Raw genomic sequence first — 18,590 nt, 5'->3', positions numbered from 1 at the left:
CCATGCATGACACACAACAGGAATTCAGTAAATTCCTGCTGAATGAATGGAAGGGGAGCACAGAAATAAAAAATTGCTAACGTTCATGAAGCTTAGGTTTTTATTCAATTCAACAAGCATCTGTGCAAAGGCGAGTAAGCCAGAACCCCTGCTCTAGAGGAATGGGGGGGACACACAGGTAAATATGGACCCTGATGCAACGTGATCAGAGCCATGATGAGAAAAGGAGAAGAACCAGGGTTACAAAGGAGAGGATGAGTGTTGGGAAAGCAATCAAAAAGGGGTCATATAAGCTGGGCTTTGATGGCTGAATAGGAGCTTGCCATGCAGACTGTGGGGGTGGGGTGGGGGAACAGCCCAAGCTCAGCTCCTCACTGCCCAGGGCATGTCTCTGTAGACACAAGCTTCCCCGTGTTGCCCCTTCCTTGCTCTAAAAGGTCTCCCAAGAGTGTCTGTGCTCAATAAATATGAACAAATAGAACTGCTATATTTCCACAGTCCTCCTCTTCCCCCTCCTCACTCAAGGAAAACTCTGTATCTGACAATAGAATTACCCGATGCCTCCACCTGCCAACATTTAGGATAATGAGAGCAAAGGCCACATCCAAACATCGGTCCCAGTTCTCAGACTCGTCAGCGTCTGACATCTAAGCAGAACCAGGCCACTCGGACGGGAGCCGCTCAGAAACCCAGAGAAACTGCCGTTCCACAAGCTCTGCCAAAATGCAAAAAAAGTGAAAATTTCTCAATTTAGAAAGTGCTAGAGCTTCCCAACATCAGAGCCAAACATGAGAACAGTTTGATATGTATGTAAATATGCACATTCCTCATCAGAGCTGATGTCCTGAAGTGGCAGCTGGGCAGTGACAGCATCCTCAGCTTCCTTGCCCAGCGTGGCCTGGGCAGCAGCCCCTGTGGGACTGGACCCCATGACCTCACAGGCCTGTCCATTTTCTGATGCCTATGATTCACCATGGTCGGAACTGGCTTTTTTTCTCCCATGTTTTGAGAGAAATGAGCATAAGCTTGTCTCATTCATTTTTATTTGCCGCCTGCCTGGTGGCTTGGCCTGAAGTGGAAAAATTCCACACACACACATCACACACTCACCGCACACGCTCACATTTCCACCCACGGCCCCCACCTCCAGGCATACACATGTGTCTACACGTGCATCTCACACCACAGCCGCTGTTCCAAGTCCTCCTGATGGGGTCCAGGCTCTTCCTGAAACTGTCACTCTTGTATCCTAGAACGGGGACTGCTCACCCTGCCACGCATCTCCATCAGATGTGCTGGCTTCTCAGACATGACCTGAACCACCTACCCTTCTACGTCTAGTGCGTATACACAACCCAGAGACAAAATTCCTGGGTACTGTGATAGTCAAAAGCTAAGAGATACCAACTACATCTTTTCCTCCCCTTCCACATTTATACTCTCTTGATCTCCTCCTAAATCTGTGGCTTCCTTCCCTTTCCCCTCATTTTATTCTCTATTTCCCTCAAGTCTGCTGTTTTCTCCTGAGTTCCTTTAAAAGTGCAACAGCTGTGACATTAACACTGATGATTTCACGCCCATTATCACGCAAATACTTGAAGGACCATGAAATGCCTCCGAGGTCATTCGGAGTTTCCCACAATGCTCTGGGCTCCAGGCCCGTTTAACGTGAGGCCTGCTTCCCTCAGCCTGCCCAGGAAGGTCACATGGTTGTACCCCGCCAAACAAACAGGAATGACACTGGTCACATAACATCATCTCCTCTCCTTCAGGGCGGTCTCACTGTTCTCATTAAGAAAAGCTGTCATGGTTTGTATGATGAGAATTCAGCCTTGGTCTCCATTTTCCAAAACTCTTTTCCAATTTCAGTTTTTCTTGCTTTTAGACCTCGTAACGTGTACTCTCTCCCCAGCACAAGCTGATGTCTCTACCTCAAACGTTGTCCCCTAACTTTCCCATGGTTGGGGCTGCTTCTCATCATGAAGGCCCAATGCCTGCGTCTCCTCCTGTCCCTTTAACCGTCCCAACCTGTCCTTACACCTGTCATTCTATCACATGCTCCCGTTTTATCTTCTTCATAGCACATAAGATCTGAAATGCCCCTGTCCACCTGCTTCTTTTCTGCCTGCCCCCTCCACCTAAAAGGTGAGCATACACATGTGTCTACACGTGCATCTCACACCCCGTCTCATTCACTGTCTTCACCCCAGTACCCAGGACCAGAACAGCATCTGGACATAGCAGGCATTTGCTGGATGAATGAATGCAGTCATGTAAATGGAAGTCTCAATAACTTCACACACAGATCCAATGGCCTTTCCCCAGGCCCCCAAAAGATGGAAGTTGAGCCTCAGTACGTGTTCAGATCCACCATAGCCTTTTCTGCATCCTGCGTGTTCAGCGCAAAGGATCTGGGGTTCTGATTCTAGGAAAAACCTTAATTCTTGGCTTCTCCAGCACAGATCAGGATTGGCTAATTAAAGAGAGTGACTTGGTCAAGGTTTGAACCAGGCTCCTCCTATCAATATTTTCTTTCTACCCATGTCTATCTTAACATTTGTTTTATGTGTGTCTGCAGCTTATTGCCATCTCTGGTAGATCATTTAAAAACATAGATACACGTGACGTATTTCTGGTCTGAGAACCTGGGAATTCACCCAAATCAGTTCCTGGCCTCTACTCGGGCCCACACCCAAATCAAAAGGGGTTTCCACCCAACTATTAAAAGGTTTCAGGGAAATCACTTCCCTTCAAACTTGTTCCAGTGGCTCTTAATCTTTTTATGCTTCCCTCAAGGGAAATAAAGGCAACTGCGATCACATGCCAGGCTCAAATGTTTAAGACAAGCGATCAGATCAATAAGCGGGAAAACACACGCGCAAGCACAGTCCTTACCGACATAGCCCGGGGTCCCACAGGCTGTGGACATCACGTCTCCTTTGCCCTCCATTTTGGACAATCCAAAGTCACTGATCATGATTTTGGACTCCTCATCTTGGCTGTAGTACAGCAGGTTCTCAGGCTGGGAAGAAATGTAAACAGCAAAAAAATTACAAACAGTTTTGAGAGCTGGGTTCATTGTGGGCGCCTCACCAAACCACCAAAACTTAGTGACAATGGAAGAACAACTTGACCTTTAGACACAGCAAATGCCTTAAGAGAAGCAGTGTTTAAGGAACATGATGCACGGGCCTTACAGAGTCTTGGGCACTTACGGGTTTTCAATAAACGTGAGTCCCTTTCCCTTATTAGTATTTTCTCTACTTAAAAACAATGCACCATATATCGAGGCGACTAGAAAGCAGATGCCTCTCGGGCCTGTCGGTTCATTTCTTGGGTTAGGGGAAAGGAGATTCCCAGAAAGAAAACTGCGTTTGCAGGTGCCGTTCGGTTTCTTTTTTCTGACCCTTGTCAGCAGCCTGTGTCCAGCCTAAGGGTCTCTCCCCAGCCTTGGGGACGTCCCGTGTCCCGTGGCTGGGGCACACGCACTGCACGTCCCCCTTTCCTGAGCCAGCTGACACCCGCGCACTCCGCTCCCTGGGAAGCAGGGGGAGGGCATCACGGAATGAATCGGAGGCGGAAGATCCCGCGCTTTCTAGCCACACGTCCTTCAGAACGCTAAGCCTCTGCTTGTGTTTCTGTAGAACGTGGGTTGTGATGGTTCCTCGTTTGCTTCCCTGCCTGTAAGTGTCAGAGCTCAGGCAGCAGCGATGCATTACATGCCGCGAAGGCCCCGGTAAAGCCCCTGTCCCCACTCTCATGCTGCACATCAGTGGCACCTCCGTGGTGTCTACTTGGGGGGGTGGGGCTTCAGGGTGGCAATCCTGGGGTAAACTGGGAGACAGCACAGCTGCGTTTCCATGGCAGCTTGTGGAAAACTGGGGAATCTGGTTGCTTTTGGCAAAAAAAGGGGGTGGAGTTTACGGAGACTGAGGGAGATGTTGAGCGAGAGACCCCCCCCACCCCGCTGTCTCCTCTTCGTAATTTTCCATCCATGACCCTCCCTCTGTTCAACAGCTACACATCCCCATGTGTCCTTGCCGGATGTGGAGGGGAGCCCAATTCTCTCCCTTAATGCAATGTCCCTCTTGCAGGAGTCTTGAATAAAGCCTTCCTTACCATCTTAACATGTGTCAGAATCACTTTTTTCTTTAACAGAACCCCAAGGAAAAAAACACGACCCTCACCCAAAATAACAAGACAAAAAGGAATTGCATGTATCACTCACAGTGATACCAATTCTGTGGACGAAGCATGAGAGTAGAAGAAAATCAAACGTACGCTTGAGGATGTTTTCAATGAGTTTCAAAATAGAATAAAATGGGACAATCAATAGTGGAAATAAGAATAATGCTTAGAAAGTAGAGGGAAATAATCTAACCAAACAGTGCACGTGATTCATGGTTTCTCTGAATGTTCAAGGATTACCCGTTGATGAACAGTAAGAATCCAATCATAGGTGCGGAAAGGAGTTTTTCTTTTTAAGTTTCCAATTTTGCAACTTTCTGTCCCAGTACTTCTGCAGCTGTCAAGTCAAGGATCTCACGCTCCTAGACAAGGCTGCATCCAGGCACGAGACAGCCTAAGCGCCAAAAATCTCTCCTTACACCTTCCTCCTATAGGATATGCATTTGCATCAAAAAAACTGCTCTTCTGAAGGACAATCACTAAGAAGGGTTCAATCGACTGGTCATTCTCAGCTTAGGTCAATATTTTTCATTGTCTTGAGACTTAGTAAAGACAGCAGGGCCGTCAGGAGATCACAAAACGGTCCTAAAATGGCAATTTTCTTCCACAAGTATAAGCCTGGTGATCTTAAAGCTCTACAGGCTAGGAGCTGTACATATTTCTCCAAAAGTGTTACCTGAGTGTAAAAAACACTGTCTCCCATATAACCAACCTGTCTTTCAAAGGGGGAAATAAACATTGCCCATTTAGGAAAAGGCGTATCTGCTGATAAGCAATTTCTAGTAAGTACATCACATCACATCTCCGTGGTCACCAAACTCACTTGTTCAGGAAGAGGTGCCTGTTGTGGCCTGGAAGCACAGAACAGGCATTTGGTGGGGGCACAAGCGAGCAGAGAAGGCACTGCTGCCTGGCATGGAGGTGCCAGGTCACCCTACCTAGCCCTCACCTGGCCCTCTGAAGGACGTCAGGTCCTGAAGATGAACTGCTTGTGTTCACAGCCCATGTCACCCATCAAGAAGCCTGCAAAGGCTACAAAAACTCTATCAACATCCTCAAAAACCCTCGTTCAGCGGTTCTCCAAGTGAGGTTCCCAAGCTAACATCAGCATCACCTTAGAAATGCAGGTTCCCGGGCCCCGCGGCAGACCTGCACAATCGGAACCTCTAGGGTAGGGCCAGCAATCTGTGTTTTTACAAGCCCTCCCAACAATTCTGATGTAGGCTAACATTTGGGAGCCGCTACCCTAGTGGATGGAAAATGATTAACATGGAGAAAAGAGGAAACTTTACAGTGAGTCCTCATGAAAGGAAAAGCTACACCATTTTATACCTTGACTCCCAGTACCAGATAATGGGCAGATGTCAACATTCTGTTTTAACACATTTATGATTTACTCTTTAAATCGAGTTAGATTGCCCATAGCTGTGTACAGCATGGAATCAGTACAATACAACCCCTATGTTTCTGATAGGAGTGGTGGTGAGTATATGTGCTGGGGGTGAGGATTTCCATCTTGACCAGTGCAGTGAGCTCTGGGGACTGGACCTGGACCTGCTGTAGAATGAAGCCACTTTATAGCCTCAGGTCGACAACGCCAACGTTTTCTGTTCCTCAAGTTGATATGTTGACTATCTACCCTGTGATACCTACCCTTCGGCATCCACAGAGACCCTTGGGCCAAGGTGACCAAAGCCCAGCTCCTTCAGTGTTATTGGTGAAGGGTGAGTATTCTGAAACCTCATAGGGAAAAGATAAGAATGGAACTGACAGGACATTGGGAGAAGGCTGTAATTGTACATCATTTAATCTATCTTTCCTGATAACCGTCTATTTCCTTCTTCTCTCATCTCACGCCCTCTACCTACCACTCCCTTTCTTTCATACAGTGGGCTGTGCTGAAACAGGGCTGGAACTGAGACTGGAGAACTGCACTGGGCAAAGGGTCTTCATGGCCTCTCTGTCTTGAATAAAATTACCTTTTAGACAGTCTTGCACCATTTTACAACCTACCTCCTCATGGCCCTTTTGCTGCATAATGGTTATTAAGTGTCCCAAACAACGGCCAGCCCCAGTGATCTTCACCATCTTGCAAGCTACTTCTGGGTCCCAAAGGCCCTGACAACTAACAGTACGTAAAGTCCACCATTCATTTCACCCATATCTACAACAAGGCAATCTCATCCCTCCTCTGGAGTCAGTCCTCTCCTGACAAGTGCACTGTGGGTTGGAAAGCAGTTGGAGGGCGTTGCTAAGTGACAGCCTCACCTTGAGGTCCCTGTGGACGATGCCCATTCTATGGAGATAGTAGACAGCATCCAAGACCTGGCGGATCAGAGTGCTGGCATCTTTTTCTGTGTAAAATCCCTTCTCCACTATCCGGTCAAACAGCTCTCCACCAGATACACTGTTTAAAAAAGAAAATTAGTACAGGTTTGAGAGAACATGCATCATTGTTCAGAGAAAACTGTCAGTAAGACTTTTCAATATGGCGTAAGACCCAAATTTTATTTCAAAATAACCCATTTTCAGATTTCAATGTTGTCCTTTTATCCCCTTTTATCCCCTTTTACGTGTTTCTACATCATGATGGTCAGACGGTCCAGGACGAAATAAAGTGAGTAAAAATAAACCAGGACCCATGGACTAGCCAGGCCTGAGAAGTCTCTCCTGGCCTTGCCTCTGTCCTGCTAGGACAACATTAAGTCAGAATAATCTTCCAGAATATCAGCATCATCAGGTACAGGGAGACGATGCTGGGGAAGATTCCTCCTTTGCAACCTAGTATAGCCTTAAAGGCCTGGATGGGGGCGGGGGGGGGGGGTGTTGGTAGGGGTGGGCAGGGCAGACTGCTGTGTGCAAAGCAGTAAACAGCCAACAGGCTGTCTGGGTTCTTGACCCAGTTCTGCTCCTAAGATGCTGAGAGGATGAGCACTCCTGGAATCCCTGGACCTTGGTCTTTTTATCTGTAAAATGAGGGAGTTCATCTAGTCAATTATGCCCTGAGAGGCATCAGCAACTTGAAGCCACCTCTGATTTACAAAAGAGATAGAAGAATGACACAACCTGATATTGTTTTGTTTTAGATTTTGTTGAGAATATTTCATTTTAATTCACTTTGCTTTAGATTTCATTAACCATTTTTTTTTTTTTTTGTATTTATCAAAAGGGGACCTAGGTTGCCAAAGGTCAAAAAGCCCTGGTGGACAGAGACCCTTTCAGCTCTGTTATCTGGTGCTGCTCTGAGATGAACAAAGTAACAGAACTGTAAAGTCCTGAATAGAAACAATCCAGCCAATACCTTCGCCTTCAAATTCTTAGTGTATAGACTTCTCTAAGAAAAACAGTGCTTTGTTCAAATAATTAAGCCATCTTGGAAATTAGCTTCAAGGGATACATTAGCACTATTTCAATAAAAGAGAAAATTTCCAAAAACAAAATGAAAAAGATGTAGCTGAAATATTAAGATCATAAAAATTTCATAAACAACTTTTATATCTTTCAAAGACAGGTCCCAGCAGTAACACACACACACACTGACACACAAAGCGGATTCATTTTCTGCAAGTCAAGGCAATTAATGTTCAATAACTGAGCCACTGAAATGTTCTTTCTAAAAACACTAATAAAACACAACTGCAGCTATAAAAGGCCTGTGTATTAGAGTCTCTCCCATTACTTACAATCAGTCCAGGCCATGCTGTGCTTAGATAATGTCTCATTTCCAAAGTGAACTGAGCACTTGCGGTAAAAGGAGAAAGACGCTCAGGAGAAATACGAAGCCATTCAAGGAAGGAAAAGAAACAGAAACCACAGGGGAGCAACTACATCCTGATGACCATGCTGTCTAAATGAGCCATCCTTAGGTAAAGCCAGGTCCCAAGACACTGCCTCTCAGCAACTCATCGAGTTCTCACCACCCTTCATTTTTCTAGAACCTTCTTCCAATGAGTTTCAACGGAAGAACTTTGCAGAGCTTGAGGATGGATTACAGGAGACGTACTGCTGCCAGGGGTAGGGTGAACCTGCGTGCATTCACTTGAAAGCATTCACTTCACTGAATCATTTATTCAATCACTCATTCCATGTGTACTGGGCGCCCAGTAGGTGCCAGGCACCCTGTGCAGTTGGTGCCAATCAAGGTGGCATTAGCTATGCAGGAGGAAAGGTCTGTCTTGACCGTACCCCTCTTCATCCCCTACACTGACCCACCTTCAATAATGGCAGCCCCTACTAGTGTTCTGGTATTTTCATACCACTGGGCTGCCTGCTACTCACACCCTCTGCGAGGTGCTGGGAAGCTTCAGGCAACAATGCTCATCCTTTCCCCACCCCCACCCGAACTTTGCCAGATCGCTTCCCCCCATCAAAACTGACCTTTCTTGCTTCCCATCCCGTCAAAGTCCTCTCCTCTGCAGTAGGACATCAGTATAAGGTATTAATATCTACTGACTAATATTTTCACTGTGATGGGTCAGCAATGCAATAAGAACTGAAGCATCAGAACTGAAGTGTAAGATACTCCTGTCATATGTAGTATCAGGGCCTCAATTTTCTGCACATTTACTATTTCACTTCTTAAATTCCAAACTGCACCAGGGATTTATTTTTCTGAACATTGCTCAGAAAGAATTTGGTTTCCTTGGAAACCAAGGAACAGGGGGAAAGTTTAAAAACTTGGCAATAAAAAAAAGAAACAATGCTGATAAAAATACCTTAAAGTTTGTAAATCACTTTATACTTTCCAAAAATCTCCTTAAGCACACATTTCAAAAAGGCCATCCTTACAGACTGAATGTTTGTGCTCCCCTCAGTGCATATGCTGAAGCTCTAACCACCCCTCCCCGCAATGTGATGGTATTTGGGGGTGGGAATGTGGGGAGGTAATTAGGTTTAGTTGAGGTCATGAGGGTGGAGCCCTGAGGATGGAATTAGTGTCTTCATGAGAAGAATAAGGGACACCAGAGAGTTTTCTCTTTCTCTAAGCCACGTGAGGACACGGCAAGAAGGCAGCCATCTGTAAACTAGGAACAGAGCCCTTAACAGGAACCAAAAGTGCCAGCAGCTTGATCTTAGACATCCCAGACTCCAGAACTGTGAGAAATACATCTCTGTCCTTTAAGCTGCCCAGCCACTGGTAGAGTATTTTGTTATGACAGCCTGAGCTAAGACACCCACTCACTTTCAAAATCACTTGTGAACAACCAGAATCCCAGAATCACTGATAAGGAAATAAATTTAGAATTCTGGTGACGGGCGTGTCTCATTTTCAGGCTGGCAGGACACGTGAAGGCTGGGGTGGCTGGCTGCTGAGCTGACAGGTTGTTTTCTTGAGTCAATATCCTTCTAAGGCAAGCTTCCAATGTGTGCGGTTTAAAGGTCCTCATCAGAAATGGAGTTTCCCAATGAAAACATGCAAAGCATCAGAATGTAGTTAGAAGGATCAGGGCTCATGTGACTGGAGAAAAAGGAGTAGGACCCTAATAACAGGTCAATAAATAAAATTACTTATAGCGGCTATGGGAGAGAGGTTCAGCTTTAGGGAGATGCAGATAGAGAAGGAAACTGGCTACCAAAGACCAAGGGAGCAGAAGACAGGGATATGGTTTGAAAATTTTCTACTCCTCTCGATTTAAACCTGAACATTTACTTAGAACAACCTGCCTTTGCAGTGAACCTGAATTTGCTAAGTCTCTGACCTTTCTTGCCTGTTACACTGTGCTATCACTGTATGTGAATATTAACTATGCAAATACCAAATATTGATAATTGATTGCAATGAGATTTCTGTTTACTTGCAAAATTTTAAGTTATGCAAATCTCTTCAAATTAAAAAATAGTCAAGAAACATACTTTCAAAGTTGCTAGATCAAGTAAACTGTAAATTCTGATTCTATACTGTAATACATTCTGTAATGTATTATATACAACTCTGTCAGTATACCATGCATCTATTGCTACTACTCGGCAAACTATGCTGTAATTTACATGCACTTGACCTTCTCCATCTGATTTTGGTAGATATTATCCTCTTATTTTAAGATTTACTGCTAATTATAGTTTTAAATGTTTTATATGTTATAACAATAAATAATATGTCATCCACACATTCATTCAAAAATGGTACTTGCGCTAATGCTGAAAAATGGGCTCCAAAAATCTATCACTGTAGAATAGAAGTCAGATTTAATAAAATATGAAAAAGGCCAAAGGAAACCAGAATATGTCACCCCAATGTATGTCTCTTAGACACAAAATTATTTTGAGCGGAAGGCAGTTTAAGAAGCAAGTAAATGTGAAAAAGCTCCCCCTTTTCTGTCTAAAGGCAGGAAACAAATTCTTTTACTGGAGACAGACTCTTATTAGCCCAGAGTGGACCCGGCAAACCATGTTCAACTAACCCTTATAACCTGAGTTATACTTCTTCACCATCTACCACCCCTATTCCAAACCCCTTGTCTTGTCCATTCTTCACAAATTTATTGCTTGCCTAAAAGGTATAAAAGCTTCCTCCTCTGGTCACTTCTTGAGGTCTTCATTCCCTTGTGAAGGCGTCTGTGGATATGTGAAAATGCAATAAAATGTGTATGCCTTTTTGCTATTCATCTGTCTTCGTGAGTTTCACCTTCAAATCTAGCCAGGGACCCTCAGAGGGTTGAAGAAAACTTATTCCTCCTTAACAAGGCCAAACAGTGTAGCGCTCTGCTATTAATATTAGAGACAGCAGTCTGAGAAGTATCAGTGCTAATACTGGGATGATAAAAAGCAGTGCTACAGCAGGTATGCCCTGAAATCCCTAAGACTGTCACACAACTAGGCAGCACCAGTGTTAAAGACCCGGGTGACAAGAGCCACATAGCCTCAATGTGCCCCAGCGCGAGGCTGGTTATAAATGTGTGTTTTCTAAGAACCATTTCCCCTATTTACACTTAATCCGAAGGGGAAGGTAGTCCTAAAACACGCAGGTTGTGATTGAGAGGCTGCAAACAAAGCTTTTTTCAACTGCGAAACCCCAAGGCCCAGAGGACAGAAATGTACATTCTTTTCACCCAGCCTGGAGAGAGAGAGGGACCATCAGCCTTTTCCGCAATCCAGTCCCCCGTTGGCAGCCCCTGGGATTTCACTGCTCTCACGCGGGGCACCCGCTGTCTCTCTACTCCCTGATCCTCACGACTTCGTCTTTGGTGTCCCCACTCTCTGCTTCTGGGGGGACGCGCTCACCCACTCGGGGAAGATTAGGGTTCATTTCATGAAATCTCTGTCCTCAATATTTCCCTCCTTCAACAAATCCCACTTTCATAATAAAAATATCTTTATTCTCAGAAGTCAGTTTCACAGCATCTTCCCAGCCTCAATCTGTTCGGAAACTTCCCAAACACAAACGTGCCTCTCCGTGGCATGGACCAGAGAAATGTAACCCCTTGCATGCCACTGCATTTTGATTCTGGCCTTCTCCGTATCTGAGTGTTGTGGACTGAATTGTGTCCTCAGCCCCAAATTTCCTAGGTTGAAATCCTAACGCCCCCGCCCCAGGGAACCTTAGAATGTGACTGTATTTGGAGACAGGGCCTTTAAAGAGGTAATTAAAGTTAAATGAGGTCAGACAGATCTAGTGAGAAGAGACATCAGGGAGGAGCACAGAGGCTGGTCCCTGTTAGGACACAGTGGGAAGCTATCTGCACGCCAGGGAGAGAGGCTCTAGGAGAAGCCCAAACTGCCCACACCCTGATCTTGGACTTCCAGTCTTCAGGATAGTGAGAAAATGAGTTTCTGCTGTTTCAAGTCACCCAGTGTGTGGTATTTTGCGATGGCGGCCCAAGTAGACTAACACACTGGGCAACTAAAGGACATCCTATATCCGTGTAGTGTGTCCTTGAATGTACACTCTCTTGGTATTTTTTTCAAGGTTTATTGGGGGAAAACATTTTTGCTACTTTACTTGCACTGTATGCTTTTTTAGTCACCTAATCAAATAGGCTTGTATCAAGTGATAAAATATGCTGCCCCTGTTTCCAAGGGGGACACAGTCCAGTGTGTATGGGGGAGGGGTGACTAGGATACACAGACAAGAAAAACACTGTACAGATGGTTCTGATGTTGGGGGCTGAGGGGAGGAAGGTACTTTGGAAGACCACAGAAGGCCAGGGGACAGGGCAGGGAAACGTGAATCGGAGCCATCCTAAAAGAGAAGCAGCATTTAGTCACGTGGAGAAAAGTCCAGGGGGCAGGCAGAGTCCAGTCATTTGAACGATCATGAAAGGAGTTTCTGCTGAATTAATCTGCAGGGAAATAGAGTCAGTGAAAGAAGCATTAAGTACCATCAAGACCACTAGCAACTGATGACTTGCCAGACTGTGACCCTGGCTGATTGACCAAAAGACATTGTGGATGGGAGAAATCCATGGTCAGAGAAGGTTCCTGAAGGAAGCATCTGAACTTCCAGAGTCTAGCACGGCACTCACCAAACTGCAGAAAAGTGTCAGCTGACTCCTGAAGGAAGGCGTTAGGAGGAAGATCGTGACAGGTAGGGAGAAGGGGGAGAGGCAGGAACGGACAAGGTAAGCAAAGAAGCCTGACTTCTCTGGAAGATGTGACCGATGGGAATGAAGTTGAATCAGGAGGGATTCTGAAAATCCAGGCAGTGAAGACTGGATGGGCTGCATCACACAGCACCTAATTCTAAGCTGCTTGTGCTCTAAAGGAACCCGTTTCTGGGAGAGATGCTACTGAGAATGTGACCATCTGGGCATGTGGGCGTGGGGGGGGGACATCTCAGAATAAGAGTCCTTCTGCAGAGTGTGCACCCTGTCCTCCAACGCAGGTCTGTACTTGCCATCCTGGAGGCCCACTGCCTTTACACCTCGGTCCTGCAGGTTTCCTGCCTCCCTCAGATGTGCTCACAAGAGCACATCCATTCTCTGCTCCATGTCAGCCAGCTCTGCACTGTGCGCTTATTTTCCATCCATCCAGGCAACAACCTTCACTGCCTTCGGTGGGGCCTCAGTGATTCCTTACAATCATCTCTCCCTGTCTTCCAACAATGCCCCTCCAGTTCCCGTCCAGTTGCCCCTCAAGGCTGGCCAGGAAAAGCGTGGTAACAGCCAAAACGATGGGTAAGAAAGAAGTGACGGTGTTTTAATTTTGTATATGAAACTTGCTTGCTAAGACTCTAATAAAGAAATTCTACTTTTGCATTACTCAGTAAGAAGAGGACGAAAAGATTTGCTTAAGAAAATTATTAGCGTGCTCAAGATTAAAACAGCTAATCTCTTCTAACTCCAACACCTGTCCACATTCCAAAAAAAGATAAGTTAATTACAAATCATTTCTATGGGCCCAGCATGCCTCCACTGCACCACTTGCTACAAATCATTTTTAGATTTTTGTATTCCAGGAGGGCAAAGCATGTCTTATCCGTATTGAATCCCCAGGAGCTATGGCTTATATTCCAGTGAGGGAGGAAGAGAAAGGAAATAAATGAACAAACAGATTAATGTGAAACATACAGAGAGTTCAAAGCACCGTGGGGAGATGGAAACAAGGCTGAGACGAGTATCCGGTGGAGCCTCTTTGTGCGGGCTCCTCGGTGGCACCGCTGGATGGCAGGCAAGAACGAGCCGAGTGATGACAGGGGAGCGCATCCAGGCACAGGGGTGAGCCTGGCCTAAGGCCAGGTCTTAGGGTATCTGGGGACCAAAAGCAAAGTCACGGTGACTGGAGTCTGGTGGGTAGAGTGGAGTGGTTGAGAAAGACAAAGGCCCAGGTCATGCAGGGTCATGAGTTATGGGTTGAATGTTTATGTCCTACCCACTCCCCCCCCCCCGCCCAAATCCATAGTGTTGACCTAACTCCCAAAGGGACAGTATTAAACGGTGGGGCTGTTGGGAGGTAATTCGGCCATGAGGGTGGGGCCCTCATGAATGGGATTAGTGCCGTCATCAGAGACCCCAGAGAACTAGCTGGCCCTACTTTCACCATGTTGAGGACACAAGAAGAAGTTGGCAGAATCTGGAAGAGGGCTCTCACTGGAATGCAACCATCTGGCACTCTCATCTGGGACCTGCAGGCTCCAGACCCGTGAGGAATAAAACTCTGTTGTCTATAAGCCACCTGGTCTGTGGTCCATTTTTCTGGCAGGCTGGATGGACAAAGATGCCATGAAAACTAAATTTTCATAAACAGGGCAGGTTTATTCTACATCAGATGAGGTATCATTGGAGGGTTTTCAGTCAGGAGACAGGGGAACTGGTTTACAGTTTTCAAAGATCACTCTGGCTGCCTGCCACGTGGACAGTGGGTTATAGAGACCAGAGTGGAAGCAGGCAGTCATCCGCGAGTCACTGTAGTGATCCAGGTGACACAGGCTGGCGGTTCAGCCTCAGCAGCACTGGAGTCAAAGAGAAGTGTACACACATGAGGTATGTTTTGGAGACACAGTAGACAGGACTCACTGATGAAGCTGGTACAAGGCATACTGGAAGGAGAAGACTCAAGAATGTCTCCTAGGGACTTCCCTGGTGGCACAGTGGTTAAGAATCCGCCTGCCAATGCAGGGGATATGTGTTCAAGCCCTGATCCGGGAAGATCCCACATGCTGTGGAGCAACTAAGCCTGTGCTCCACAACGACTGAAGCCTGCGTGCCTAGAGCCTGTGCTCCACAACAACAGAAGCCACCGCCATGAGAAGCCTGCGCACAGCAACAAAGAGCAGCCCCTGCTTGCCACAACTAGAGAAAGCCTGTGCACAGCAACGAAGACCCAATGCAGCCATTAAAAAAAAAAAATGTCTCCTAGATTTTTGAGTTGAGGAACTGCTAGATTACTTGAAAAGGGGGTCCTTGGTTAAAGAAAAAATTTGGAGAGGTTAAAAACAACTAGCACAGCACCGACCACCAGAACTTCCTGCGACGATGGAAATGCTCTTTACCTGTGATCTGATGTAGTGACCACTACTCACAGGGAGCTATGGTGCATCTGAAATGTGGCTAGTGCTACTGGAAAACCGACTTTTAAATCTTCTTTAATTTTAATTGATGTAAATAGCTCCATGGCACTACCATATTGGATTGCATAGATCTCGAGCCTTGGGCAGGATATGGAAGTCTGAGATCCCTGCTGGATGGAGACGTCAAGCAAGTAGCCATAGATACGCATCTGAAGTTCAGGGGGAAGATCAGGGCTAGAGTTCAAAACTAGCAAGTCACCAGCATGCAGATGGTCTTCAAAGCCAAGAGCATGGACCTGATCCACTGGGAGACCGCAGCTGGATAAGGGAAAGGCATCTGAGCCCTGAGGATGCCAAACTCAGATAAGGCAGAGCCAGCAAAGGGCCAGACAGTGGTAGGAAGCAAAGGAGGAGTGTGGGGCCATGGAAATCAAGGAGGAGGGTCTGGTCAACCCTGACGGATGCTGCTGAGAGATCAGGTATGATGAGGACAGAGAAATGTCCACTGTGTTTAAGAAGATGAAGGTCAGGGCCAGAGGTAGAGAACTGGGAGCATCGGCATATAAGATGGCTTCTAGACCTTGGGGATGGAGATGTCTGAGTACACAGAGGAGAGACAGGTACCCTGGAATGGCCTCTCTGAGCCTCATTTTCTCAACTACACAAGGGGGAGTTATACCTGATTGAAAAATTAAGTGAGATGATGAAGGGAAAATCCCTCGGCAGACTCCCAGCATGCCACAGTGTTTTGTAAATGTCGGTCCCCTTCTCCCTTTTCTGCAGGGGAGCAGGGGCAGAAGCCAACCACTGATTGACAAGGGAGCAGTGCAAAGGGAGCTGCTAGAAACAGGGAGCTGCAATGCGAGGAGGGTGACAGTGGGCTTCCGGCTCTACCAGCAGAAGAGTTCCCTGCTCACCTCTCTGCTCCGTGCAGACAGGATGGGGGTTTTGAAGATATCCGTGCACTTGATTAGGATGGAAATCTGTGACAGTGTCCGCCTTCTTACGTAATCTCACAACATTGTATTGTGACTTCTGTATTAATTAGATGTATTTCCACAACCTTCTAAAATGAGGACTTGCAATGTGAGGGTCAGAACATTTTTGACCTCTGACGGCACATTTCCTGAGATGTTCTAGGTTAATGAAATACTAATACAGCCCCAAGCAGTGACCTTGTGGTAGAACACACACAGCATGGGCTTTATATTCACAGCATGTTCTTGAATATATTAAATATAATTTCTGGGAAAATTCTGTAATGAACTGTTTGTAACATACCGGCCTTCCCACCATTAGTTCCAATGAGGAAAATTTCACTTGGCAACAACTATTTTTTCTTTTGCCATTTCCTTTTGCAATTTTTGCATTCCTTGAGTACGTAACAACTGGAAGAGATTGGAGATGGCTCTGGAGTGGGTCAGGAGTATGGCGTGGTTACCGGTAGTTTGTAAAATTGCTAACTCCCAGGTAGGGAACTGCCCGTTGGCTATAAGCACATCTTTGTCTATCTTGGGTGAGTTTGTTCAAAAGTAATGGACAACAACTATGCAATTTTACATATGCTCAGAGATTCAGAATCTGAAGACAACCTGAAGGGGCCCCAATTTTGTAAGTCTAAAAGATGCATTTTAATTCTTTTGTTTGTCCAGCTTTATCATACATATTTATATTTATTCTAGTGTTCCTCAGCCAATCTCCACTGAAATCTTACAGCAGATGCATGGGACAGCACATGCATTTAGGTAATATGAGAAAGGTCTATCAATGCCTTTAAACACCCCCCACCCCCCCCAAAAAAGGTCTACCTATTGTTTAGACTTGATTAAGTCTGCTGAGTTCAAGTTCACTTTCTATCAAAAGCATCGACAAATGTACAAGATCACAGCTGCCCACTGTAGGGTTCCCTGGCTCTGGGCCACCTTTGTACCTGTTGAAACCTCACACATTTTTTTCCTTCTACTCTCCACTCATCATTTAGATCCTCGCTTGAATATCATTACTTCAGAAAAGTCTCTCCTGACCCCCAGACCAGATAAGACCTCCCCTTCCCCTGCCCCATTACATGCTCTCTTAGCATCTGTGTTTCTGCCCAGCACTCATCAGGGAGGATTAACTATTGGCATATTTGTCTGTGTAATGCTTGTCCTCCTACTCTGCCCCTGCCTATTCCAGACTGTGAACTCCACGAAGGCAGAGGCAATGTCGGCCTCTTCGCTGACACTGTTTTGCCCAGGGCCTGGCCAGGTACCTGGCACAGACAAAAACCTAACCAAGTAGATGTTGAATAAAGAAAGATTCTGTGCTCACATACACATAAAACAAAACAGTGAGCAGGATCTGGGTGTAGCTGCGCATGGCATACACAAACAGTCATGCAAATCCTCAAAGCACATGCCACGGAGGGCACAACAGAAGTGTTCTGAAGCCTACCTCATCCATCCATCCATCCACCCACCCATCCATCCATCCATCCATTCTCAACTCTCCCAGGCACCTAAACTTGCTACTGGTTTGCATGCTATACCTATGTCTCTCCAATCTTATCTCCCCTTGACCTTTTCTGCTCTGCCTTTTGCTTTGTTGCTTGGTAGAGGCACCTCTGCCCCCCCCCCCATGAAGAATGTTCTAGAACCCCCAACCCACCCAGTGAATGGTTCTCCCACTTGGCTGGTCCTGGCTTTGCCCAGGAACCCTGAGCAGACAAGAGTTTATAAACTCCCCTTAACAGAAGGTTACACCTAAAAGCATCTAAATAAAAGAGACCTTCAGTGTATTTATACCATCATCCATTTAAAAATCATGTCAGAAATCCATTTAGGATGATCTGCTAAAGGGTGAGTTAGGAATGATACAGAGCAGGGTGTGGGGACAGAGTGACCCCCAGGGTGTAAGTGTCTGGCTGTCACTGTCCATGCCCCATGGACTGGATGAGGCAGATCAAAACAGACCAAAGCCGTCTGCAGAACGGAAGCAGTTAACCCATCACAGCTTGTGGTCGTTTGTGTAATTTGATGATGGATAACTGTTTTAAACATTCCCTTGTAAATTGCACAAATATACGATACACCCTGAAATGGCTTCTGCAGTTAAATTACTCTTTGAGAATGAAGACAATGAAACAGACCAGGTTCCAGACATTTCACTTAAGTATCCACTATGGCTCTTTCTTACTCAGCCCAAATTCCTCCAAGTCTGAGAATATAACAAAACCTCCATCCCTAGACTCACACATTTTCCATGTGTTCTAGTCCTTTATTGAGCAAAAAGTATTCTTGCTGATGGAGTTCCATTCTTTTCTAGCACCCATACATTTACCCTCCACAGAGTGAAATCAGACATAACATGACATTGAATGTGATCACTGCAATGTATTTGAAGACAACATTTAACAACCTGTAAAATCTCACTATGATTGTATTAAGTATGAGCTTTAACATAAAAACAATGAAAGGTT

At 45.8% G+C, this 18,590-nt stretch overlaps 1 protein-coding gene across 2 annotated transcripts in view; it reads right to left on the bottom strand.

Moving 5' to 3' along the window:
- CAMK1D (calcium/calmodulin dependent protein kinase ID) overlaps nt 1-18,590 on the bottom strand; it is a 386,176-nt gene that overhangs the window by 50,097 nt on the left and 317,489 nt on the right. For both annotated transcript variants that reach the window (XM_057730252.1, XM_057730254.1), the window contains exons 4-5: nt 6,457-6,595; nt 2,896-3,022 (exon numbers count right to left, since the gene is read on the bottom strand). In XM_057730252.1, the coding sequence (XP_057586235.1) occupies nt 2,896-3,022; nt 6,457-6,595 (266 nt within the window). The remainder of the gene's footprint in view (nt 1-2,895; nt 3,023-6,456; nt 6,596-18,590) is intronic.

The sequence above is a fragment of the Hippopotamus amphibius genome, chromosome 4, assembly GCF_030028045.1.
Source record: "Hippopotamus amphibius kiboko isolate mHipAmp2 chromosome 4, mHipAmp2.hap2, whole genome shotgun sequence".
Taxonomy (NCBI): Eukaryota; Metazoa; Chordata; class Mammalia; order Artiodactyla; family Hippopotamidae; genus Hippopotamus; species Hippopotamus amphibius.
Note: the sequence above shows the minus strand (reverse complement) of the source record. Positions and strands in the feature narration are given on the sequence as shown.